The sequence below is a fragment of the Scleropages formosus genome, chromosome 18, assembly GCF_900964775.1.
Source record: "Scleropages formosus chromosome 18, fSclFor1.1, whole genome shotgun sequence".
In the NCBI taxonomy this organism is placed as follows: domain Eukaryota; kingdom Metazoa; phylum Chordata; class Actinopteri; order Osteoglossiformes; family Osteoglossidae; genus Scleropages; species Scleropages formosus.
In genome coordinates, this window is record NC_041823.1 from 14,205,367 (window position 1) to 14,231,581 (window position 26,215).

At 41.7% G+C, this 26,215-nt stretch overlaps 1 protein-coding gene and 1 pseudogene across 1 annotated transcript; both read right to left on the reverse strand.

Moving 5' to 3' along the window:
* Window positions 1-557: 557 nt before the first annotated feature.
* Window positions 558-8,953, reverse strand: LOC114909101 (HLA class II histocompatibility antigen, DQ beta 1 chain-like). The gene is given in 6 exon segments (XM_029245915.1): window positions 558-1,793; window positions 3,956-4,069; window positions 5,864-6,055; window positions 6,058-6,144; window positions 6,708-6,977; window positions 8,862-8,953. Coding segments are annotated over 6 exon segments (744 nt in total). The 5' UTR covers window positions 8,917-8,953; the 3' UTR covers window positions 558-1,767.
* Window positions 8,954-13,586: 4,633 nt separating this feature from the next.
* Window positions 13,587-25,092, reverse strand: LOC114912567 (uncharacterized; annotated as a pseudogene).
* Between the last annotated feature and the right edge of the window lie 1,123 nt (window positions 25,093-26,215).

A 26,215-nucleotide genomic window follows, 5' to 3' on the forward strand; every position in this document is an offset into this window, starting at 1 on the left:
TAATGTCTTCTGCATTAATGTCAATGGGAAAGAGCATATTTTACATTTCCAAAAATTCCTTTTGCAAAAAAAGGAACAGTATTAGAGTAAGGATTTTGTATGTCGTTACAGTACACACACACACACACACACACACACACACACACACACACACACACACACACACACCACTTGTCCCGAGCAGGGTCACAGCCAACCAGAGCCTAACCCACTAACACAGGGCTCTGGGTGAGGGGGCAAACCCACTGGGGGACACCCGTCCATCACAAGGCACCCCAAGCAGGCGTCAAACTTCAGACCCGCCCGAGAGCAGGACCTAGTCAAGCCCACTGCGACCCTGTTCGGGACAAGCAATTGATAATGGATGGTTACTAAGCTTTGTAGGAAGTTTATTAATTATGAGCATTATTTTTGGAAGCATTCTCACTTTACAGCTTCCCCCCCCCCCCCCCCCCCCAAGCAAGTGCCTAAAATTTCACAGTACTGTACATCCAATTTCACCTTTAGTTATACGTTGTACTTCAGAAAAATAGAAAACTCCAAAACAAGCCATACAGTGCATTTAAAAATATTTATTAACATACAGATGACTTTCAATTAAAGCAGTGTCTAAATGGGAACAGATTCTAGTGATCCACTCAATCGTTAATCAGGCTGAACAAGAACAAAAACCAGGCACAAAGTGATTTTTGATAAAATGCTTAAAGATAGCTCATTAGTGGCCTCAGTTATAAAATTACTGGTACAAATTTAAAGAATACTGGTGACTCATACAGATACCACATCCTACCCATGTAAAATTCTATATTTGCTGTTTTTAAAATCCCCAAAAAGGTTATACTGCAAAAGCAGGTTGTGTCTGTCATTTTTCCAATTATACAAATAGACTTAAATCATTAAAAAAAAAACTGAGCATTTAGGTGCTAGTCATGTTTTCATACTTAAAGTACTTTGCACTTTAAAACATTTTATCACTGTCATCTAATATCTTTGTAGTTTCAACAACTTCTATAGTCTCTTTTGGTGCAACAGGCAACAAATCTGTGGTCACAAACAGTTTCCTGACTCAAACAATTTCCTTTAAATCTTCAAAGTGATGGAGAACAATGGGGAATGAGACAAACAAGTACATTGTCACAGTCACTTCAGGAATGTGGTGGTTCAATTTGTGGTGTTTTGCTCACAGATCACCCAGAGCCCTTCCATACATAAAATCTGATCATATTCTTTAGAACTCTGATTACACAATTTAACTGGACACAGATAAAATATGTGTTAAGGAATAAACATTGTAAAACATTTTTAATTAATACTATTCATCAGTATATTAAGTGTAATGGCATGACAATAGCATTATACAAAACCACACACACACACACACACACACACACTCTCTCTCTCTCTACAACTGCCTGTCCCAGGACCATTTCACCCTGGACAGGATGCCAGTCCATTCTATACATGCTCAAAGTATTTATATATATATTAAAAAAAAAAAAAAAAGTTGCATTAAGTTAAAACAGTAATCATCATGAAAGGATGAAGCCTGTCCCCACAACTGAGTTCCATAAAATTGCTCTCTATATGACAGTTGAGAGTTAACTATGAAATGGAAAAGCAGAAGAGTTAGAGTAAAACCTTTAGCTATTATACAGTATAATTGTGTATTTTCAACAGACTGTAGTAAAAATAAAAAGGTAACATTAGTAAATAGTATAAATGTTGCACTATTCAACACACCTAAGAACAACTGCAACCTACCTAAACTTAACTTGTTGGTACCAGGATTCTCCCTGTAAAACAAGAAAAATATCAAATATGCGCAATAATAGAATAAACTAAAAATGTATATTCTGGATTACATCTCAGTATTTACTAGAATACATAATTAACATGCTGAATGACTTTCAGTGACTGCTTTCAAGGAAGTCATCTGTTCTACAGTCAGTGAGAAGCATAAGTACTGTGACATTGAAGTAAAATTTTTATTGATGAAAAGACGAATACAGGGGGGCATGGTGGTGTGGCGGGTTCTGCAGGTGGCCGCTGTGTGCTGGGTCTGGGGCTTGAGCCCTGTCTGGGGTACTAGCAACAGACTGGCATCCCGACTGCGGTGTGTCCCCCCCCGTGCCCTGTGCTGCCAGGTTAGACTCCAGCTTGCCACAGCCCCATGCAGAACAAAGTGGTTGTTGACGATGGATGGAAGATGTATAAGATGATGCAGTACAGAATTTCAGCTTTATGTTTTTCCATGTAGGTTAACTGATGTTAGAACAATGCCATTGTGTTTAGACTCCCCAATTCCAGCTAACCAAAAATATTAGAACTAACTTGTACAGCATCAGTATTTGGTTGCACACACCCTACATCACTAGACTCTTGACATCTTCCTTTGAGGTGCACTGCCAAGCCTTAGTGGCAGACTGAGGTGTTGGGACAGCTGGTAGCATAGTGGTTAGAGCTACTGCCTCTGGGTTCAAAAGTCACAGGCTTGATCCTTACCTCTGGTACCCTTGAGCAAGGTACTTTCCCTCTGTTGCTCCACTAGAATTACCCAGCTGTGTAAATGGCTAAATAACTGTAACCTTAACATTGTAAGTTGCTTGGGGGAAAAAAAAAAAAAAGCATCAGATAAATGTATGAATTAAGTGTGTTGTGTAGTTTGGGGGGGAGGTTTCTGAATTCCCTCACTCTCACCTCACTTCAGGAAGTGAAATTCATGTTAAGGGGGGGGGTTTAAATCAGAAAACTGTCTTGACCCATTTAAAACTTTGCATTTCTTTTAATGAACTCCCAGAATAAAAGTGTAGTATGTTCTAGACTGTTGTCTTGCTACATTATGAACTTCTAAACCGAGTTTGGGGGAATTTTTTGTACAAGGGAAGACCTGTTTCTGTACACTTCAGAGTTCATTCTTTTGCTACCATCGCTGGCGGTGAGCCAGTTGCAGATGGAGCCATGCATGCTCAAGCTATGACACTGCCTCCTCTATGTTTCACAGACAAGCTGGTAAGCTTAGTATTACTTGCAGTCCCTCTCTTTCTCCAGACTTTCCTTTTCATCTTTTGTGATAACAGATAATCATCACCTCCACTGTCCATAAAACTGTTTCATAATTATTTCACTCATCTTTGCATCCCAAATTCCCAGTCTGACCCTTCTGTTCATGGTTCTGATGAGGGATTGCATCTTGCAGTGTAGCTTCTGTATCACTCCTCTCAAAGCCTTCTGTGAATACTGCACACACCCTGCAGTCTGGGATTTCCTTCAATGCTCAAATGATTTTTCTGGCACCAATTACTGCAGTCTTCCTTGGACAACCTGGTCACCACAAATAGCTTTTCTGCCAGTAGTTTCAAGATATTCAATCCTTCTGATTTTGTGATGCTTAGCTGCTACAAAGGTCTAACTGTCCTTTTTCCTTAACGTCCTCTATAAAATTGCTTGTTTTTCCATCAGTCAATTCTCTAGTTTCATCTTGGTTCAGTTTTTAACCTCAAAACTAGAAACAAATAAAAATCACTAAAACCAAAACCACACAAACTCCAGTGGCTACAACCAGTCCTACACATTCACAGCTCTTTTAATAGTGGGCAATTAAGGGAACATGACATGTGAGCACTTAGAAACCCAGTCACCCACAGGTTGCAACACTTATGCTCAGCTGAAACTGGGGGCCTATACACAAGAGACATTGTTCCAACATGGTTTAACCTGAATGAAAAAAGCACTACCATGAAATAATGGCTAACAATCTGTACTTTAGCATTATATTCATATTCTGATTTAAAATAAAAATTTCTTGAATATGCAACAAAAAATAGCCAGTGTTACTTCACTCTCCAAATGCTTATGCTTCGTACTATATATTCATTCTTATGTTTATACAATAACCCTAACAGTTATTGGAATCCTAATGCAATATTTATTTAAAGACAGCACAACAAAATCTCACCTGTGGACTTCTTCTTGTAGTAAATCACTCCAGCAAGCGAGAGGATCAGTCCCAAAACCAGTCCAGATGCCCCAATGATCACCTTGTTTCTCTCCCCATCTGACATTGAGGGATCTGAAAATTAAATTGAGTAATTGTTACATTAGGACTAATTTGCATCATGTAATGAATTATCCCCCTAATTAAAATGACATGAAGGTTAATTTTAAACAAAACACATGGTTGTACATTCAATACAGTCTAATCTTGAATTGGTTTGACCATTCAATGATATGTAGTACTTGTGAAAAAGCTCAGTTTTGTGGGGTTGCACACATATATTGCTTTAAAGACATAGGAACATCATTGAATTGGTCTGGCAGCTAAATTTATATTTTAACCAGGATGTATTCACCATTACCTGCAAAAAAAAAAATTCATAACATTCAACATGAACTGCAGGCATGATTTTTACATGGAAAAATTGAGCCATTGATGACTATGTTTAGTGCATACATAACAGTTTCCCCTACCACACCCAAAGATCACCAATTCACAGTTAAAACTGGCAACAACTGACAATACTTCTTGTCACTTTGTAAACCTGTATATTTCCATTGGATATACTCAAAACTTTACTGCAAGTTTATGGTTGTCAAAGTAAAGAGCTGTATTTAAGCAGCAATAATAAATTTCTGTACATATATTTAGTCCTCAGAGACAAATTAGTGATTGTGTTGCTAACATTCCATCCACTAATATCAACTGCCTGTTCAGTAACAGCTGAGATGATAGACAAACCTGGTAAGCACAGAGCTCAAGATGCAACAGAGCACGTCTGTCACAGAAACATACATATCACAAGTTCGTAGAGTTGCACAAGGGTTTAGAGTCGTATATTCAACTTATCAGCACAGCTCCAAAATCTGTTACAAAACCCATTAATGAAGGGAGAACTTACAAACTGCAGAATGACAATAGGTGACGAGAGAATAGGTACTGCAAGTATCTTTCTGTACAGCTGTATAGATAGATAGATGTATAGATATTTATTGTCAATGCATAGTATGGGTACACAGCAACAAAATGCAGTTTAGCATCTACCAGAAGTGCAAATGAACAAGCGCAGTTAAATATAAGAAATATATGTACAACAAGTAAATAAATAGAATATGGCAGAGTATGTACAGAAATTGTGAGCAGGTTAGCAGTAGTAACACACACACACACACACACACACACACACACACACAGATTACAACAGTAGCAAGGATAATGCACCATGTATAGATATATCATATCTATATTATACATATACATTTATCCATATTATATACACATATACATACACACAAGATAACTAGAAAATGCTATGAATTATCCATTCACATAATTATATAGAATAATGAGTTAAAAAATGGTTGTCAGTGAGATGTGGGATATGTGAATTGCATTTTAAATTATGAGTCCATTATCATTGTAATCAATAATTGTCAGAGCTATAAGATGACTCACAAAATGGCTTAATGCTGAATTCTGTGCTATTTTTCACTCGTATTAATGAACATCTTTACTAGTGGAACAGTTATGATGCCACACAAAAAACAAACTTACACAGGCTCTTCTATGCTTCACTATGTTTGGGTCATTGATTTTTCCACAGTTTGCGCTAAGCTGTCAGCAGTAGAGCAGGCACAGAAGTGTTAAAAACTGAAGAAATTGATTCATATAACAAAACCAAATTAAAGTCTTTTCCATTTGTTCAATTGTGTGGTGAGTATGGATAATGAAGAAACAAATGCATGTAGCCCCCCCACCCAAGAATCTTAAGCTCAATATCAGACAACTGATATTGCAGACATGTCACTACTATTTGCATAATAAAATCTTTATCATACAAAATAAACTATACTGAACAAAAGTTATTACCCCAATTGTAGATCTTGGGCTTTGGAAGGCTGCTGTGTTCTACCTGGCAGGCTATGGTCTCTCCAGATGTGGGTGTGAGCTCCAGGTAAGAGTGTATCTGATAGTACCAGTCTCCATCATAGAGCTCTTCAGTGGAAGTCACATCAGTCTTCACCTCCTTCCCATCTCTCAGCCAAGTCAGTTTGATTCCCCCGGGTAGAAGTCATACGCACTGCACACCAACATGGTGGAGTGTCTCTGACTGCCAGATCTCACAGATTTAACTTTTACCAAAGGTTCAACTGAAACAAAACAGAAAAGAATTCACATTTATTTATTCTTCTGATGCTTTTCTCCAAAGCAACTTAAATCATTGTAAGTAGTTTAAGATTTTACCCATTTTATACAGCTGGGCAATTTTTATTTGACCAGTTTAGGGTAAGTACCTTGATCAAAGATGCTAAACAAGGGATTCAAGCCACACCTATGGCAATTTAGCATCACCAACTCACATGAAATGCATATCTTTGGACTGTAGGAGGAAGCCCACACAAATACAGAACATGCAAATGCCACAGACTAAGCAGGGAGTGAACCCATGCTCTGTCGCACCACTCAGGTGCTGTGAGGCTGCAGTGCCACCTGCTGCATCACTGTGCCACACCCTGCTCTTTTATCTGTATTGAGTTTCCATTTCTACAGCTCAAACACCAAAACAGTATGTAGATCCATGACAAAATGATTTAGAATCTTAACTTTTTATGATCAAAACAGAAGTAAATATTATAGAGCACATATAAATGATTAAGTGAGAAACATTTAGGAGAAGTTCATGTCTGCTTTTACACAGTACAGAACTACTCACCTGTATGTGAAAGTATGTTCTGTATCTCATACTCAGCATTGGGCCTGCAGTAGGCATCCAGGTCGCCATAGGTTTGATCTGCTAATCCATCCTGATTCCATCTCTCTGCATCTTTCACTCCGGATTCCGTGTATCCAATAAACCTTTTCTCAGTGCTGTTGAATCTCGCATACTCTACTTTGTTAAATATGTACCTGCTAATATACTCAAGGTCTTTCAGGTCCCCGGAGGTGAAGCGACATTCAGCTTGGTTATGGTGAAAATAGCCATCTGTTTAACAAAAAAAGTAATTTATTTTAAAGTAATTTTGCAACACAATGTATAATTTCAACTACAAAATGGAATTGTTTTGTCTACATTTTGCTCTTTTGCCCCCACACTCACAATATTTATAATATTACGTGAATATATTAACAGATATATGAAGTAGTACTGAATGTTCGTTCAGTATTCGGGTGTCCCGAGTGATTTCTGGATTTCATTCACACTGCTGCTGCCATGAAAGCGGGTAGTACTCAGAAAGTTACATTACAATTGCTTTCCATCCCTTTATTTTCGTCTGTAATTTCTTCCGCCAACGTTTCTGCACATCAGGTTTGTCTTCTTTTAAAAAACTGTTGCTTGTATTTTTACTCGTATATTTCTTCTTAATGCAGGAACTGAATGTAAACGACCCTGACTGGTCACTAACCTTTATTTGGAATCACACTGCTTACCCTCCGTGGGTTTCTCTACAGTTTATTTGGGTTTCCTTTAAGTGCAGTCGCATAATGAAGTGATTATTGGAACAAAGGTAAAGAAAGTAAAATAAAACTTGTTTTCCTTTAATTGTTAACAAATGGCAAATACAGAAAACATAACCACAGCCCACATTTGACACGTCAATAAAACCTTAGATCTAAAATAAAAGTAATGGACTAATCCAATGGTTAAGATTTACATACCATTTCGACCTTCCGTTCAATTGCATATTATTACTTAAATATTCTTCCTATTCAAAGCGTTACATATGAAAACTGTACGAACGATGTGAAAGTTCCATTACGATTTTAGGAAATATAAAACCATATACAGCCATATAAAAGGCCATCAAGTACAAAAGTTTGCTAATATAACGGTTACAATATTCTTCTCCCAAATCAAAAGAACACTTGAGTGCGATACTTTTGATACTAAAATAAAACATTAAAATCAGTACATTGATTTCCAATGATTACTTCTTGTTTTAAATCTGAATTGGACACAAATTAATGAATCAATCACTGACGAAACTAACTGCAGAAAAAACCTTTATGACCTTTCACAATAGCATTACTCCGCTATTTTGAGGACCGATAGCGATAATATTCCATAAGTCTATAGTGAACCTTTAACTTGTATCAAATTTTCTGCTTCTCAAGTGGTGTGAAATAAAATATTTTTTAGAAAATGTGTCTGATAGCTTTCTGAAATAATATTCTATAAACCCTGGAAACTGGGTTGAAAAAGAGTAATGAACTAAATTTAAAAAGAAAACGTACAATTAGCTATTAAAGCGCAAAAAGTTTACAGTATATTAATCATTTTGACAACCAGAACAGAAGATTCCCCATGAACGCAAAAATAAAGTATTGCATTTACCCATTCATAAGAAAACTTCAACTTGGGTTCAGTGAGAAAGTAAAGTCGGTGATCTGAGTGTCTCAACCGTGTGCTCAGTACCGTACCCGAGTTAAATCATAACCTTGCTTTCTCAACGAACGAGATCTAGACTAATGTAACTACGCATCAGCATTACTCATCAGTAAAGTTGGTGTGTAGACACATGATGATTACTTGTTACGCTACCTTACTTGCGCAAACAGATACAGGCACCAATTCAAATTTACAAGGATTTAGTTTTGACTGCGCTTCCTGGCAGCTGGCTGAGCAGCGGGACACACAATTAACCAAATTATCATTATAACACACCAGCGAATCCCGCTAGAACAGCATTTTTATCCTATTTCGGTTATTTGACCTAAAAACCTAAAACTTAAAAACTATCGAACTGGTGTATGACAAAATTATTTACAAAAATTCAAAGTACTGCACTTAAAATATTATATAACCTGTACGAATATTAGCCTATACATTTTGGATAACAAAAATCTGCATATTACATAAGTTACTCACCAAATCCAGGCAAACATGGCAATACAATCAGCGCAAAAGAATATAACAGTAACATGTTCCGCTTTTTAACTCGGCACCAGACTGCAATGACTGTCTTCTGGGAGTGAGAAGAAAATCGGGTTGCGCCCTATATGACGATCGAAATTGTAAAACGGACCAATCCTCGCTGAAAAAAAACTTGACGTCATCTATTACTAGGTCAGTTTTATCACTAGAGGAATGTAGTGTTTCAAATGTTTAATTATGGCTACAAAAAGTAGTGCAGGATTGTGTTCTTGATGTTTTAAGTGATCAGATCTCGTAGATGTCGGGGAGCATATTCGTTAATAGTCTTGAAGGACAAAACCAGAATCTTGAACTTGAACTGGCAGTTACAGGAACAGAGTTGAGGAAGGGGGATACATAGAATGCTTTGAATGTCAAACACAACACATCATCATGCAGCAGCATTCTGAGGATGACAGACCAGCTGGGAGGCAAAGGGTCTCTGTTTTTGGAGAGGCTGAGTTTTAGGTGGTGATCGCACATCCAGACAGAGGTGCTCCAAAGACAAGCAGTGAGACATGAGGGAGCATTTGTAGCTTCTGTTCTGGGAGAAAAGAGAGAAACAGCTGGGTATCATCAATACAGCAGTGGTAGCAGAATCTGTGGGAGGCAATGACAGAGCCTCAGGAAGAGGTATAGATACAGAAGAGTAGGAGGCCCAGCACCAAGCCCTGTGGAGCACCAGTTGAGAGAGACTGAGGGGATGACTAGGCACTATGGTAGAGTGCATGGTAAGATCTATCTGATAGGTAGGACTCAGCCCATTTCAGTGTCATTCCTTTGATGCCAAGCTCTCAAAGAGACAGGAGTAGAATTTGGTGGTTAGCAGTGTCAAATGCTACAGATGAGCTGAGAAGCATGAGGACTGAAGAGAGGGAGGCTGCTCTAGCTAACTGCAAAGCATCCAATACTGCAAGGAGGACATTTTTGTTCAAATGGCCACTTTGAATCTCGACTAATAATCACCCAGGAGATAATTCTGGGCTTGGGATAGAAATAGCTGGATAGGTTGCCTGTGCCAGAGTTTTAGACAGGAAAGGGAGAAGTGAAACTGAAATGGCTGGAATCAGTCAGTAGTCACACTGGGGAGGAGTGCATGAAGATGAGGAGCTGGAAATGCCTAGAATTCAGCTACTTACTATGGTCTGCACAGGCCCTCGCCAATGCCATATCTGTGGTAGCAAGGATCACCTGGCCCACACTTGCTGCCAGTAAAAGCTCTCATACACCAGTGGTCTGTCAGGAAACACTTACAGTGGAGGAGGACCTAAGAGTGTTGGTACAATGCGGTGCCAGAATGAGGTGAAGTAAGTCCCTCCAGACAAATGCTGACACCAGTACCCACCTTAAGTGCAAACCTCTCCAAAGGGCTTTGTTGGCAGAAAGTGGAATACGGGCATTGGTAGGTCTAGAGCTGGGCATCTGGATTTCAAATCCAGCTAAAATGGCATGACATCTGGACGCAAGGCCTCCTTGACTGGCAGTGCCTCAGGTGCACAGTGATAAAGATCCTCATTACTAAGCAAGACCCATAGACTCACAGACCAACCTTGTGAATAAGAGAGTAGACTTGTGAGCCTGGGGAGTACTGTATATTTAAAAATAAAAGCAGATATGAAATTTAGGACAGAGCAGGATATAATCTAGTGGGGCTACTGGAAGGCAAAGGAGAGATGTAAGGGTTCTCTAGGGTTTTAGCCTTAACACTTATATTTTATTCTTTCACAAGAACATTAAAAACAGACTCTTGTTTGTACACACTACTTGTCAATTCATGACTCATAACTTATAAAATTTATGCTACACCCCACTACACAGCTATAAAGCCTTGAAGTCATAACACCATCTTTACAGAATGAATTGTCTATTTATAGTTCTATTTACTGCTTTATTTCATGAGCCTGTTATTTATTTCCTGTTTACTAACTGTAAAATTTTATTATGCATGCATATATGCATTCATGGAGTTTTGTTTATTTTATTTGATAGCATTGTATGATTGCATGTTTTATTGAGCTGTGTGTATTAATTGTAGGGGGGCGCAGTAGCACAGTGGTGCAGTGGGTTGGACCGGGTCCTGCTCTCTGGTGGGTCTGGGAGTTTGAATCCCGCTTGGGGTGCCTTGCCACAGACTGGCATCCTTTCCTGGGTGTGTCCCCTCCCCCGCCAGCCTTATGCCCTGAGTTGCCGGGTTAGGCTCCGCTTCCCTGCAACCCCGTATGGGACAAGCGGTTCAGAAAATGTGTGTGTATTAATTGTACATTTTATGGTAATGTAATATTTTACACAAGGATCCCAATAAGGTTAACATATTTCCAAGTAGCATTATACATTGTGAATCAAGAATTTCAATATTTGTTAGTAAAATAATCTTTCTAAACTTGAAAGTCCATTCCAGAACATCAGGCAATACCCAACTGTCTTTACTGGAAAACTGAAAATATTTTTGCTCAATTTCCAGCTGATTCCCAGCGCACTTCAAGACATGTCAAAATGCCTCTCCTTAAGAGGTCAGCAAAAGAGACTGTCTTAAATTTCTCTGAAGTTTACATTCTCCTCTTCAGATAAAGAGTATTTTTCTTTGTCTGAGTTTTGTGCTGCATGTGCTCTGTAATAGAAAATGCATAAAACTTTTTTTCTGTGCTGTATTTGACGCATTTGCTAACTTCCTCCGTTACCTTAGGTTTGGATTGAAGACCATGTACAAATAAATACCTGCTGAGATAACATATTCTGATTTAACCCTGTTAGCTAGCAGTATAGCTCATTCAAGATTAAGGCTGACAAACTGCATATGAAACCATATATGAATGTTGTGCTTCACCACTAGAGCTACATCTCAAGCATGCAGAAGACACTAACACATTCTTTTACCAGTTAACTAAAAATCTGTGCAGGAGGTGGGTTCTCTAGCAGCTTGAATAGCAGTAAGTTGTATTCATCCTGCTGACAGAGGAGCAGGTCAGTTAATCAGAAATATGTATGTGAGGGCCCTTCAAAAATGGCATGAAATTGTTCTATTCCAGTCGTGAATGAAATCGGATCATCTTCAGGGGTGTGATTGAATAAATAAGCCGCAGTTAGTCCTTGCTACTGCTAGAAACAGTAAGAGGTTTTGACTTTGTTAAAAGGTCAAACTAGCTCAGATTTTGGTTAAAGTTTGTGGCGATCATTAACACACATACACACACAATGTACACAACTGTTTGTCCCAAGCAGGGTTGCAGTGAACTGGAGCTTAACTTGGCAACACAGACACAGGGCTAGAGATGAAGGGGACACACCCCGGAGGGACGCCAATCCGTGGCAGGCACTGCAGCAGGATTTGTACCCCAGACCCACCACAGAGTAGGCCCCTGCCAAGCTGCGCGCTGCGTCACACCCCCCCAAAGGCCATGCTAACCCCTGGTCTCCACCATCTCTTCACCATTACACTGCTTTCTAGAATGCTCTCTATAAACTTACCTGGCCTTCCTACTGAACACCCCCAACCGTATCAATGATGCAGGTGTTCTTCAAGTCCCTGACCTAGAGTGTGTCCAAACTTCAACACAGCTGCTTCTCTCCTAGTAATCATCCCTGCTGCTGCCAAGTAACCTACCTTAACCTTGAGTTTGCCCTGCTGGCGAGTACCCTGAATGGCCTGACCTGGTGACCTAGCCTTGCTTTTCAGACTGCTCCAGCTAATTGCTGTTCAGACCAGACACACCATGGCATGCCACAATGCTGAGTGCAGATTATGTGTGAACTTCAGAAAATCTGAGCAATCAAGAATATTATAGTACAAGTTAACTTCACAACCACAGAAAATTTTGAACAGTGGATGCATTTTCACCTTTATTTTTTTCTCATGTCACATATACATTAAATTAAACTTGTAATGCACTTTTCATCTGTCAATCAATTATAGTCAACTATGCAGATTTTTATTTTACATGCATATATTTTTACCTGACTGCTACCAAAAATGAATGAAACAAGGAAGAAGAAAGTTTTTAGTGGTAAGATGTGATGCATATTTAATACATGCAGAATATATCTATAGTTTTCATGACTTTTTGGTCTTTTCTTATGCTTCATCCTGAGGTTATTATGAGCTTCAAGGAAACTGTACTTCAAACAATGATTTAACAATTAAACTTGTCAGTCATCTTGATTTAAATTGGTACAGCAGCGTAAATACTTTTTAAAAAGGGCTCATTCACCTGATGCTTTCTCCAATGCAACTTACAATTATTTACCCATTTATACAGACCGGTAACTTTACAGGAGCAATTAAGGGTAAGTACCTTCCTCAAGAGTATACACAGTACAGGAGTAAGATTTGAATCAGCAACTTCAAAACCACAGGCATCAGCGAACTGGTGTGATCATAAACGTGATTCCTGAACAAGGTACATCTAACCAGGTACACGTACACACGTCACCACACACACACACACACACACACACACACACACACACAACCACACACAACACACCACACACACACACACCACACACACACACATTCAGAACCGCTTGTCCCATTACGGGGAACCGGAACCCTACTGGTCACACAGGGCGTAGGGCTGGAAGGGGAGGGGACACACCCAGGACAGGACGCCAGTCCATCACAAGGCACCCCAGGCAGGACTCGAACCCCAGACCCACTGGAGAGCAGGACTGTGGTCCAACCCACTGCGCCACCACACCCCCCTTCTACCAGCACATCTTAAAAATAAAAAAAAAAAAAACTCAGCTTGACATCCCCTTGATTAGTCAAGACAAAACCTTGCATTTTTATGAAGTACTGTATATATTGCTGAAGTTAATGCAATTTCTCAGTTTGCCTTAATAAAACTGACACAAAATCATTATATTTTGCATATATTCAGGTTCCAATGCACAAATGTTCAAATATTCATTATACTAATATGAATCTTATGAAAAATTTCAGTTTTGTTTGGATTTCAGATGTCATAGGATGCCATGAATTACAATATCTTATGGAAATAAAAATTCTTAAACTCTACATATCTTCAAAATTAAAACAAATTTTGACACAGAAGTAATGTTAGGCACATCCCCATTCCTGGTCTTGGTGTTCAGTCTTCATGGAAAACTATACGAAAACAATTTAAAAAAAGTATTAAAACTGTTCAGAATTCAAACAGAGCAAGAAGATAAATATCTATATCTATCTATCTATCTATCTATCTATCTTTTACGGAGCAGGTAGCAGTAGGAATGTATATATACAAATATTTGTAGAGAATGTACAACAGTAGCAGGGATAATGCACCATGTATGTACAGATATACATATTATATATATGAATAAATAAATATAAATATATACATTTATCCATATTATATGCACATATATACACATATGTACATATACATACATATAACTAGAACATGCTATGAATTCAGCTATTTACAATTAGAATTAATACTATTATATAGAGATAACACTTGAAGTACAAGGTGGAGCAAAACCGCAAAATGATACAAGCAATTAAAAAACAGTAAAATGTCAGTGAGACATCAGTGACCTAACAGTGAAGTGTAGAGTTCAGTAGGGTGATGACTGTGGGGAAGAAACTGGCGCTGAACTGGCTGGTTCTGGTGCGAATAGCAAAGAAACATGCATGACCTGTCTTCCTTTGAATTGCATGTTGTCTCTACCACTGCCCCAGTCACTCTTGTTGTGTTTGTTCTGTACCGCCCTCCTGGTTCTCCAGGCTGCTTCCTGGATGACCTCAACATCTTGTTGAGCTCTCTCCCAGGGGACAATACTCCGTTGATTTTCCTGGGTGACTTCAAGCAACTGGCATTTTGCTGCTTCTGCAGTCCTTTGACCTCTCCCTGTCCCAGTCCCCTGCTACTCACAAAGCTGGCAATCACCTTGACCTTGTCTTCTCCTGTAACTGTGGCTGTCCTGTCCTATCTGTTACTCTGCAGCATCTCTCCAATCATTTTTTCATCTCTTTCCAGCCAGGCCTCACCGCTAATCCCTCTCCTTGTGCACCCATTGTCACCTTCTGCTGTAACTTAAACCCTCCTAATATCACACAGAGCTACCACCTGCTCACTTGATCCGATCCCACCCTCACTCCGACAGACCATCTCCCCACAACTCTCCACCTTTATCTCTAAGATCATCAACTCCTCACTCTCCTCTGGCTGCTTACCATCTGTCTTCAAAACTGTTCTAATTTCACCTCTGGTAAAGAAACCCTCTCTGGATCCTAACTCAGTCCAAAACTATATGCCAGCATCCCTTCTGTCCTTTTTGTCTAAAGCTTTAGAATGAACAGCCTGTGATCAACTATCTGCATTCCTCACCTGGAACCATCTCCTCAATGGATATCAGTCTGGATTCAAAGTTGATCACTCCACAGAGATGGCGCTGCTGGCAGCGTCCGATGCTCTCCAGTCGGCTAAAGCAGTCTTCCTCTCCTCGGTCCTCATCCTCCTCAACCCGTCTACAACACTGTCAATCACCAGATTCTACTCTTCTCTCAGTCAGCTTGGATCAAAGGAGCGGCACCAAGATGGTTTGTGTCCTACATATCTGACAGATCCTATCAAGTGGTCTGGGGGGGCTCCCGTTCTTCTCTCTGCCTCTCTCAACTGGTGTCCCGCAGGGCTTGGTATTGTGTCCTCTGCTCTTCTTGATCTACACCTCCTCCCTCGGCCTGGTTATAGCCTCCCATGGATTCAAATACCATTGCTATGCTGATGATACCCAGCTCTTCTCCTTTCCACCTGGAGCATCAGACATTTCTGCACACATCGTTGCCTGCCTGTCAGACATCTCTCTACATGGACTCTCCATAACAGAGATCCTACACCTCCCAGCTGGCCTGTGTTCCTGTCATGATCCCTTGATCAAACTGGACAACTCACTCATTTTGCATACCTCCTCAGCTAAGAGTCTAGGAGGGATGATTGACTCAAGTCTTTCTCTCAGCACATCGAAGCCACAACCCGGACCTGCAGATACACCCTGCATAACATCCGCAGGATCCCTCCTTACCTCACAACTGACTCTGCCCAACTACTTGTCCAGGCCATGGTGACATCCCGTTTGGACTACTGCAACTCTCCTCTGTCTGGCCTTCCCGCTACTGCCATAAAACCTCTATAGCTGATACAGAATGCTGCTGCATGAGTTGTGTTTGACTTGCAAAAGCATTCGCATGTATCTCCTGTACTCTTTTTCCTTCTCTGCACTGGCTTCCCATAACTGCCTGGATCAAATTTAAGATCCTGGTTATTGCCTAGAAATGCATCAACAGAACTGCTCCCAGCTACCTACAAGACTTGATCATTCGCTACACCCCACCCAGACTGCTACGCTCTTACACATCTGCCCATCTGGTGGTCCCACGCACAGAAGGTAAAGCACGGAGGTTCTCGATTCTGGCTCCACTGTGGTGGAACGACCTCCCCCTCTCACTCAGAACTGCTGAATCTTCGTCCACATTTTAAAAGGGTCCTAAAAGTCACCTCTTCCAGATTCACTTCGCCCATGATCTGTTAAGTTCATGTACAGTATAAACGTTCATGCTCTATAACTAAGATCATGCCTGGATCAATGCTTTACGCAGCTACTCCGGTAATGTAACGTAAATGTTTACATGTATTTCAAAAAAAAAAAAAAAAAAAAAAAAAAAAAAATTACTAGGAAGGTGATTAGGAATCAGATATACTGATAAAGTTTTATGCAGCTATTCACATGATGAACACTGGTGCATATGGTGAAAGAAACTAACTGTACTTAAGAATCATGCATCCGCATCTAAATCTCTCTTTCTCCTAACGTAATGCACAAATTGCATTTTCTATGAGATGTACGTTGCTTTGGAGAAAGGCATCTGCTAAATGAATAAATGTCTGCTTACACACACTCGCACTGTCTGAACCGCTTGTCCCATACAGGGTCGTGGGGAGCTGGAGCCTAACCCAGCAACACAGGGCGTAAGGCTAGAGGGGGAGGAGACACACCCAGGAGGGGACGCCAGTCCGTCACAAGGCACCCCAAGCAGGACTCGAACCCCAGACCCACCGGAGAGCAGGACACGGTTCAACCCACTGTGCCACCATGCCCCCCGTATGAATAAATGTAAATATATCAAAATTTACATTTACTCATTTCTCCAAAGTGAGGTACATCTCAGAGAACAATACAAACAGTGCATTACATCAATAGGAGAGATTTAAATGCAGACATGTGATTCCAGAGAACAGTCAATTTCTCACATTTCACCATATGAAACAGCGTACATCACACAAGTAGCTACGTTAAGGATTTCGATCTCAGCTTGCACATTGGAGTACGATTAATGTTTGTCCACACATTAAATTACATAATTACTGCAACACAAAATAACTGCATTAAAATGTAATACTTTCAATAAAATTTCAGTTCCTGATATTTGTTTCTCCTATCTGTATATCATTTGAATTTTTGTTCACGGCTGCAGTGGTCTAGAACCTATTCTAGAGTCATGTAGTGTGAAGCAGAACACATCCTGAATGGTCCCTTGCAGCAAAATCCCCCCACACACAGTTTTTCACACTAAAGGAAATACAGAGTAACCAGTTCAGTCAGAAGCATGTCTTTAGACTGTGGAAAGGAACTCCCACTAATGCAGGGAGATCCAGATTTAAACTCATGTCCACACTCACAGTTCAAGAGCAGTAAGGCACCAGTGCTACTTAACTGTGCCACCATACCGATCATAATGCTACAAACCTTTTTAATTGCAGTTGTTCCCCTTTATGAGAAAGAAGGTTCCAACTCCGACTCCCAACAAACCAAGGGTCAGTCCTATTCCACAAAAGATGGTCTTCCTGATGTCCAACACTTCCTGAATTTCTGGTTCTGTAAGGACAAACAAAAAAAAAAGCATGGGGACACTTTAAAAATTTGTCTTTACTTTTTAGGATATAAAGGAAGCTACAGTGAAACACACAGTTACTGCCGTTTAAACCATGCCTAATAAAGAATTAGCTACTGCAGCTGACAAGCTGTGTAGATGTTGAAAAATGTTAAACATGGTGACTGCTACATATTTTCTTCTTACATCCACAAACGCTGTGTGCTATTTTGTCTGAAGCATATTTAACCTACAAAATGTTTTCCTGACACAAAAGAACAGGTAACCTGGTGTACGATTTAAATAAGGATAGAGTAAAGGATTTAAAGATGGCTGTTTTTCTAAACTCTTGTGAATGAGGCTGTAATGTCTCAAGACCCATCTCTTTCAGGCCCATTTCCATCCTGATCTCCAAATGAGTCCAGCACCACACACATTTTCTGAACCACTTGTCCCATACAGGGTCACGGGGGAACCAGAGCCTACCCAGTAACACAGGGCATAAGGCTGGAGGGGGAGGGGACACACCCAGGATGGGACGCCAATCCATCGCAAGGCACCCCAAGTGGGACTTGAACCCCAGACCCACCCAAGAGCAAGACGCAGTCCAACCCACTGCGCCACCATCTGTTGTAATTATGTGTATCCTACATTTACTATCAATGCTACATTTATAGGCAGGTAACGTAGTCTGTATCAGAAAAAAAATGTATCAAACAAGCAAGCAATGTTTTGATAATTGTCTGTTCTGAAGTTCTTTTGCTTGTTGATGAATAAACTTGTTTACTCTGAGCTGTACATCGCTTCGAAGGAAAGTGTCTGCTAAATGCATAAATGTAAATTAAGTTAGCGTTCCAATAACAATGAGCCTGTCTTAGAAAAAAATGAACTAATCCTCAATTCATTTAAATATTTGACTGTGAATATATGCATATATGCGCGCGCACACACACACACACACACACACACACACACACACACACACTGTCTGCACCGCTTGTCCCATTCGGGGTCGCGGGGAGCCAGAGCCTAACCCGGCAACTCGGGGCGTAAGGCTGGAGGGGAGGGGACACACCCAGGACGGGACGCCAGTCCGTTGCAAGGCACCCCAAGCAGGACTTAAACCCCAGACCCAACCGAGAGCAAGACCCGGTCCAACCCACTGCACCACTGCGCCACCGCACCCGCTTCACTGTGAATATATGCAATAATAATATTCCATTTGCAAAGGTTTAACATTTTGGTACTTATGTACAAAACTTGACATATTAAAGTGTTAATTACAACTAAGAAAGCGCTGCAAGGGAATTTAGAAGTATATACAGGTACATCATGGTAAGTACTCTAAAACCTTAACATAAACTGATTTAGAGAAAAGTCATTATACTTCATCCTAGCTTCTGCCTGCATAACTGTGCTTTATTATTGAAAACAGCAGGAATGCGGTGATCGGGAGACTATCCTGGAAGCATTGGGGAGAAGGAAGAGGGGGGACACTGGACAGGACACCATTCCATCACAGGGTATCCAGCCACTCACACACACACACACACACACACACACACACACAGGCAATTTAGAGTCACCAGTCCACCTGAACAGCATGTCTTTAAGATGAAACTGGGGCATCTGGAGGAAAGTCATGAAAAAATGGGGAAAACATTCAAACTCCACACACACTGAGCAGGGATGAGACCTATGTTTTTTCCACACAACCCAGGTGCTGTAAGGCAGCAGCCCTACTCAATGTGCTACCCTTACGAATAGTTACAAAATGAATTACTATTACAGTATTGAATGGCAATTATTTACTTTAATTCAGAAATCCAGTATTACCTAACCAAAACAGTCCACTGCATATTCATATTTATTCTAAATGCAGGTAGTGAGCAGTGTTGCTGCCTTGCAACACCTGAGCTGTTTGACTGTAGGTTCTAATACAAGTCAGTCTATGTATATTACATGTTGTCCATGTTTGCAGTGGTTGGTACTACTGGACCAGCAGATTGCTGAGTCAAATGCCACCTCCACCTCTTTTGTTCCTTGAGTACCATACTTCTAAATTGTACAGTAAAAATTACACAGCCTCTATAAATCTGTAAATAATGTAAGTAAACCTAACATTGCAAGTTGCTTTGGAAAAGCATCTGTAAATGAATAAATGTAATGTCCTGCATTCCTCCCCACATCCAGAAGACAAATGCAGTTCATGCAGTTCAGGTGGATTGGTGATTCTAAATTGCCCTATAGTGACTGCCCTGTGTTGCAGTGGCCTGGCTTCCCCATCCTCTGGGGTGTCCCCTCCCCCTCCAGCCTTGCACCCTGTGTTAGCTCCTGTTCGCTGTGACCCCCCACTCGGGACAAGCGGTTGTAGACATTTTTGTGTATGTGTGGTGTGCTCTGATGGACTGGTGTCCCAACAGTCCATGTCCGCCTCCGGCTTCAGACCCCCATACCATGAAACTGAAAAGTGCTTATTGAAAATAGAAAAGATGGACAAAATGATGACAACAAACGGATTTTTTTTCTGAAAGAAATACCTACGGTAAAAGTTTTGACAGTGGGTTTATTCAGATGTTTACTCAACTACAAAATACCTGACTTTACAAAATACCCATTGCAACCTCACCCGTACAAGAAGAAGGAAGCTGACTGACTGAAAGTAATCTACCCCAGAGACTGGTTCAGGTTCAGAAAGCCCCATTGTGCTCCACAGTGCAAGAGTAAACATCCCCCCTCCTGTGGGATGATGGGTACAGTAGAGTACTGTCCTGAAGGTGGAAATCCTTGTTGGGGTAGTAGCGATAGCTCAGAGTGACCCCACTCTGTCACCTCCACATCATTCTTAGTCCACTTCACTTTCACAGGTGGGGGGAAGAAGTTGACTTCACAAAGCAGTGAGTATATTCTTTCTCCCAGTAAAACATCATTTCTGGGATAGATTGTGGCTTGTGGAGGGATCTGTAATTGTTAAACAGAAATAGAGTTTAAACTCACAGAGAGTCTGGAATGATGATGTATAAGAAGTGTATATCCTAGTCATTGTTTTACCCATGTTCACGTCAGTTGAAAACAGACATCTTCTGGGTTTCAAATCTAAATAAACATTTATAATGAACAGCTTGAACTTGAAGGCTGCTATTAAAAGTATCATTCTGTTTTTTGTTAGTGGGTCAACACACTGACTGAATAGATAAAGAGGAGACCAAAACGCAATGGAAGCACAAACACCTAAAAAAAAAAGAGTCTCCGACATAAGACAAAACTAACTCTGGAATCATTAATAACTCAGTATCTATCCTTAACTATCTGGAACCTATCCCAAAAGCACAGGGCACAAGACTGAGGACAGAACACCCTGGACTGGACAACAGTCCATTGCATCCAGTAGCCATACACACAGAGGCACACAAACAGTCACACACTACAGACAAATTTAGTCACCAGTTCACCTGCAACACGTGTCTTTGGATTGTGAGGGGAAACCGGGAGCACCTATGTCTGTGTGGGTTTCTTCCCACAGTCCGAAGACATGCAGTTCAAGTGGTTTGGGTCTCTAAATTTCCCTTAGCATATCAATGGGTGATTGAGTGTGAGCATGTGTGGCTACCCTAAGTGAACCGGCATCTCAGTGATTCTGGGAAACGCTCTGGACAGCTGTGACTTTTACCAGGACCAAGACAGTAATGAAATTGACTATGTGGTATAACTGGAATTTAATTATTCTATGATGGCAAATTATTATACCTAATTCTGGTTTTCCCTGTAAGATGATGTTAGGGCAGAGCCTCTGAAGACTGGCCTCTTCATATAAAAATAGTTATATTGTGTAGAAATAAAGCCTAATTTTGTACATAAGGGATTTTATGATTCAAGCACTAGCTACAGACACTATCTATATCAGGTATCAATGCAGAGCCCTCCAAAATTACTTAAAAAGTATATTAACATATTAAATTTTTGTTATATTTCCCATGAAAAAAAACAAATAGAAACCATAATAGGGAATGTTCCCTTTCACCTCAGCATATTTGCATAGTTCACCATCAAGCACAAACATAATTTGTGTGTTCCAAATATCAAGTAATAAATCTGAACAAGATTTCACAAAGCAAAATGCAAGGCAGTGCTGCAAAATGAAATTTCAGCATCAGCAGGAAAAGACAAAACAGAATGGAACTTGCTACAAAAACCTGCAATAACTCTCAAAAGCTGTGGAAAAGGTTAAAAAAAAAAAAACCAAACTAAACACTTATTTAAAAAATGGAAATCAGAAGTGAATATCAACCCTGGAGAATTAACTAGAATCTTGGAGAATTAATTGACCACATGCAACATAGCATCAGTAGTGAGAACAGGAGGCTGTAGTTAAAACCTGGCAGAGCTTTCCGGAGTTATAGCGAGCATCTTAATATTAATTAACTTTTTCTCATACTCATTTGTGTTAATTGTTCAAATCCTAATAATTAAAAACAAAATCTTAATTAACAGTATTTTAATTTGAATATTTTTTTAAAATGGGAGATGCAGTGGCACAGTGGGTTGACCACAGTCCTGCTCTTCAGTGGGTCTGGGGTTTCGAGTCCCGCTTGGGTGCCTTTGTGATGGACTGGCATCCCGTCCTGGGTGTGTCCCTCCACTTCCGGCCTTACGCCCTATGTTGCTGGGTTAGGCTCCGGTTCCCCGCGACCCTGTAGGGACAAGCGGTTCTGAAAGTGTGTGTGTATTTTTTTTTAAAGATTATTTCTAGAGATAAAATCCGATCTAATAATTTGTTTTATCTGATTTTCATCGTCTCTGGTACATCAGCCCGGGGAAAAACGTCAATTATTTTCCGTTCAGTTCCAACACTTTGCTTAGGCCTCATAATAATACTGTAACGACCCGCGTTACTGCTTTAATGTAAATAGTTGCATTATGGGAAATCTGTAAATAATGTCCGTAACCGCTGGGGTTACGTCGGGGGGAAATGGTGGGTTGAACTGGCTGCCACTGTGTTAAAGAGAGCTTAGGGGCGCTAAAGGCAGGCTGGTTTGTAAGCGCAGGTCTTGGAGGAAAGGGGTCCTCGGACCGAGACATTATTCCCTTTGTGTTGGTGTTCAAATAAACCGTGCGTTATGAACGCTGCCTCCGCGGTCCTCCTTCGCCCTCTCCAAACCCACGGCGCTGCGCGCCACATTGGTGTCAGGAAGTGGGATGGGGCAGGGACGATGAGAGGCTGGATCAGGGAACAGCTGACCACCAAGCATCGGGAAGGAGAGAAGACCAGGACGGAAGGACGGTGTCCGGCGGGAGAAGCGCCTACGACGGTGGAGGTCGAGGCGGGGACGAGCGTGGCGGAGCACGGGTGTCCAGGGGGACGCTGGGGAAGCGTGCGCAGGTGAGGACGGCGAGAGAAAAGCTGCGAGTGCCGCTGGAATGGGTGAGCAGGTCGAGTGGGGTCTCCCTGCGCCCAGAGAAAGAGCGGCCAGGAAGAGGCAGCGAACCGCCGTCGACCGACGGAGGGAAAGGGTCGCCCCGCGAAGAGCGCCGCCTTCCCGAGCAGGACGGATGCCGTGCTGGACGACGCTGAGCAGTGTGCCTCGTCTGTGGACAGGCAGAGCTCCGTGTCGGAGAGGAGCGGAACCAGCCGACGCGAATTCTCCCGCGGAACGGGAGTCTGGCACTTTCGGGGAAAAAGCGCCCAGCCTGCCTGAAGCCCAGGCCAGCGTTGTTGAAGAGCGGCGCGGCGGAGCAAACGCCGCGAAAGGAGGAGGGCTGCGTAGCAAGAAGCGGCCAGTTTGCGAGCGTCGCGGCGGGGCTCAGCGGGCGGCGAATCGGCGGGGGCGGCAAGCAGGGGCGGCTTTGCCGGGGTCCTTCGCCGAAAGACGGCCGAGCGGCGAGGCGAGACGGCGGGGGGCGCGGAGAAAGATGTTCGCCCCGACAACGGAGCGGGGACAACGCGGAGCGGCTGCGGGGAGCCGTCGCGAAGGTCCCACGGAAGCTGGTTAGCGAAAGCCACGTGGGCGCCGCCATGTTCGTGGACGCGCCACGTGCGAGTGAGGGAGTCCTGCAGGGGCCGAGGCCGGGCGGACGGGGGACGAGGATGGCCCACCCGACCCCGAGCGCGCCGCCATGGGGGTCTCTTGCAGGTTTCCCCCGCCCCAACCACCAGCGGTGAGCATCTGGGACTGTACTCCCGACCGGATGCGTGTGGAGAACAGCGCTGGACGTTGGGACACTTGTGGAGCAGGCAGCAGCGGGGACGCTGCCATTCTTTTTGATGGGGGGCTATGTAACGACCCGCGTTACTGCTTTAATGTAAATAGTTGCATTATGGGAAATCTGTAAATAATGTCCGTAACCGCTGGGGTTACGTCGGGGGGAAATGGTGGGTTGACTGGCTGCCACTGTGTTAAAGAGAGCTTAGGGGCGCTAAAGCAGGCTGGCTGTAAGCGCAGGTCTTGGAGGAAAAGGGGTCCTCGGACCGAGAGCATTATTCCCTTTGTGTTGGTGTTCAAATAAACCGTTCGTTATGAACGCTGCCTCCGCGTCCTCCTTCGCCCCATCCAAACCCACGGCGCTGCGCGCCACAATACTATCCTTTGTCCTTAAATCTTAATTTTAACGCAATTATTGTGTTATAAAAGTACAGCTTGAAGGGTTAAGTTCAGGTGTGTGTGAAAGAAACAAAAGAAATCTTACCGATCTCTTCAGGTAGCTTTTCAACCTCAATACTCACATTCAGGTTGTGCAAGCAAGTCTGATGGTTCGCCAGTGCACCCGGAATCCAGGTTGGAAATAGTATTTTTTCCACCAAACTCAGGCATTGTGTACACCAGTTCGTTTGTTTTAAAATCCAAGTAAAACATCTCATCTCCATCCAGCTCTTTCTCATCCTCAGGTCAATGTCACCGGTCTGACAGGCAACAACATTGATATCTATATGGGCTGACAGAACATAGTAAAAAATATATATATATATTCGTTATCGTCTACATAAATTAACATGATGCTCACACACGTGTCTTCTGTTCTACTCTACTACTGTATGCACAGAAAATTATAAAAGCAGCTCAACTACATTTGTTTTTATTTCGTTAAGTTTACGACAATAAAACTCCTGCAGTATTTGCAGTGCAATGAAATGACCGCAGCTTATTTCCAGGACACGTTGGCGGCTATCTCAGTACACTGTTAATGGAGACAATTTTTTCTTACCCTGAACGCGCGAACAGACGCAAAAGAGCCCCGAAGAGCAGAGCGACAAACACAAAGAAGCTCATCGCGAACTGGGGACCACAGACCGACCCTTCAGCTTCTGACAGAGTCTCTCCCGACTCACTCGCACTGAGCAGCGGCAGCGACGGCAGTTTAGGAATCGCGCTGAGTGAAGCGGCTCCAATAAACGGACCAATGAGGGAGAAGCTGCGTTTCCTCCGCTGCAGTTACTGGGTAACACGGCTTCTCTACTCACTGCGTCTCCGTCCGTCAGTCCACGTTCACTCGGGCTACTTTTCCCTCTCTTCTCGGCGTATCGCTGTACAGTATATCTCATATAGCCGGTATATTAAAAGTACGATGTTAGCTCAATAGAAACTGCCTGAAACAATAAGAAAAATAAACATTTGAAATGTTCATAATGCTTCTACCCGAAATTTCAGTTTTGATACACAAAAGGTTAGTATCATAAAAAAATAATAATAGCTGATCAATAAATGAGTTGATAATGCACAAACGTAATGTAAGTGACAGGAGTTTCATTTGCGCTTTAAAGAACAACATGTGAAAACGCGCCCCCTGCGGCTGAATATTGGGCATTGCACTCTTGCATTTTTTCCAAATACTGTAACAATTTTTTCTCTAAAAATAAATTGAAATTAACAAAATGATTTGGTTTCCACAATTTAATTTCAGTTTTAAACATCACAGAACACTTTTTTGAAAGCTCAGAATGCTGTTCGGCAGTGGTCAGCAATAAGTCCAGATTTAAATCCATTGAAAAATTTACAGAGTGGTGTAAACAGCAGTTGGGAAGAAGAAAATTTTCTGATATGGAAGATCTGGAACAGTTTGCACAAGAACCAGTGGGCCAAAATGTGTGTAGAAAGGGCCTGACTACAGATATTTGTCCACAGACGTTGGTACCAAATATTGAATCTGGGGTGTCAATAATTTTGCCAGGCCATTTCTATTTATCATTTAAAAGGATATATTAGTTCTGAATCATAACAAAGGTTTTGTAATATTAAACAGTGAAATAAATGTGAAGACCAAATACTTGAGTCAATTTTCACTTATTTTTAATGGGACATTTGGTAGTGTAGTGGTAAGCTCTAGTGCATTTGGATCAAAAAGTTGCAGGTTTGAGTCCCACCCTCTGGCTGCAGTACCCTTGAAGTAAGGTACTACCCTAGTTGTGCCATTGGAATTACCCAGCTGTAAAAATGGGTAAATA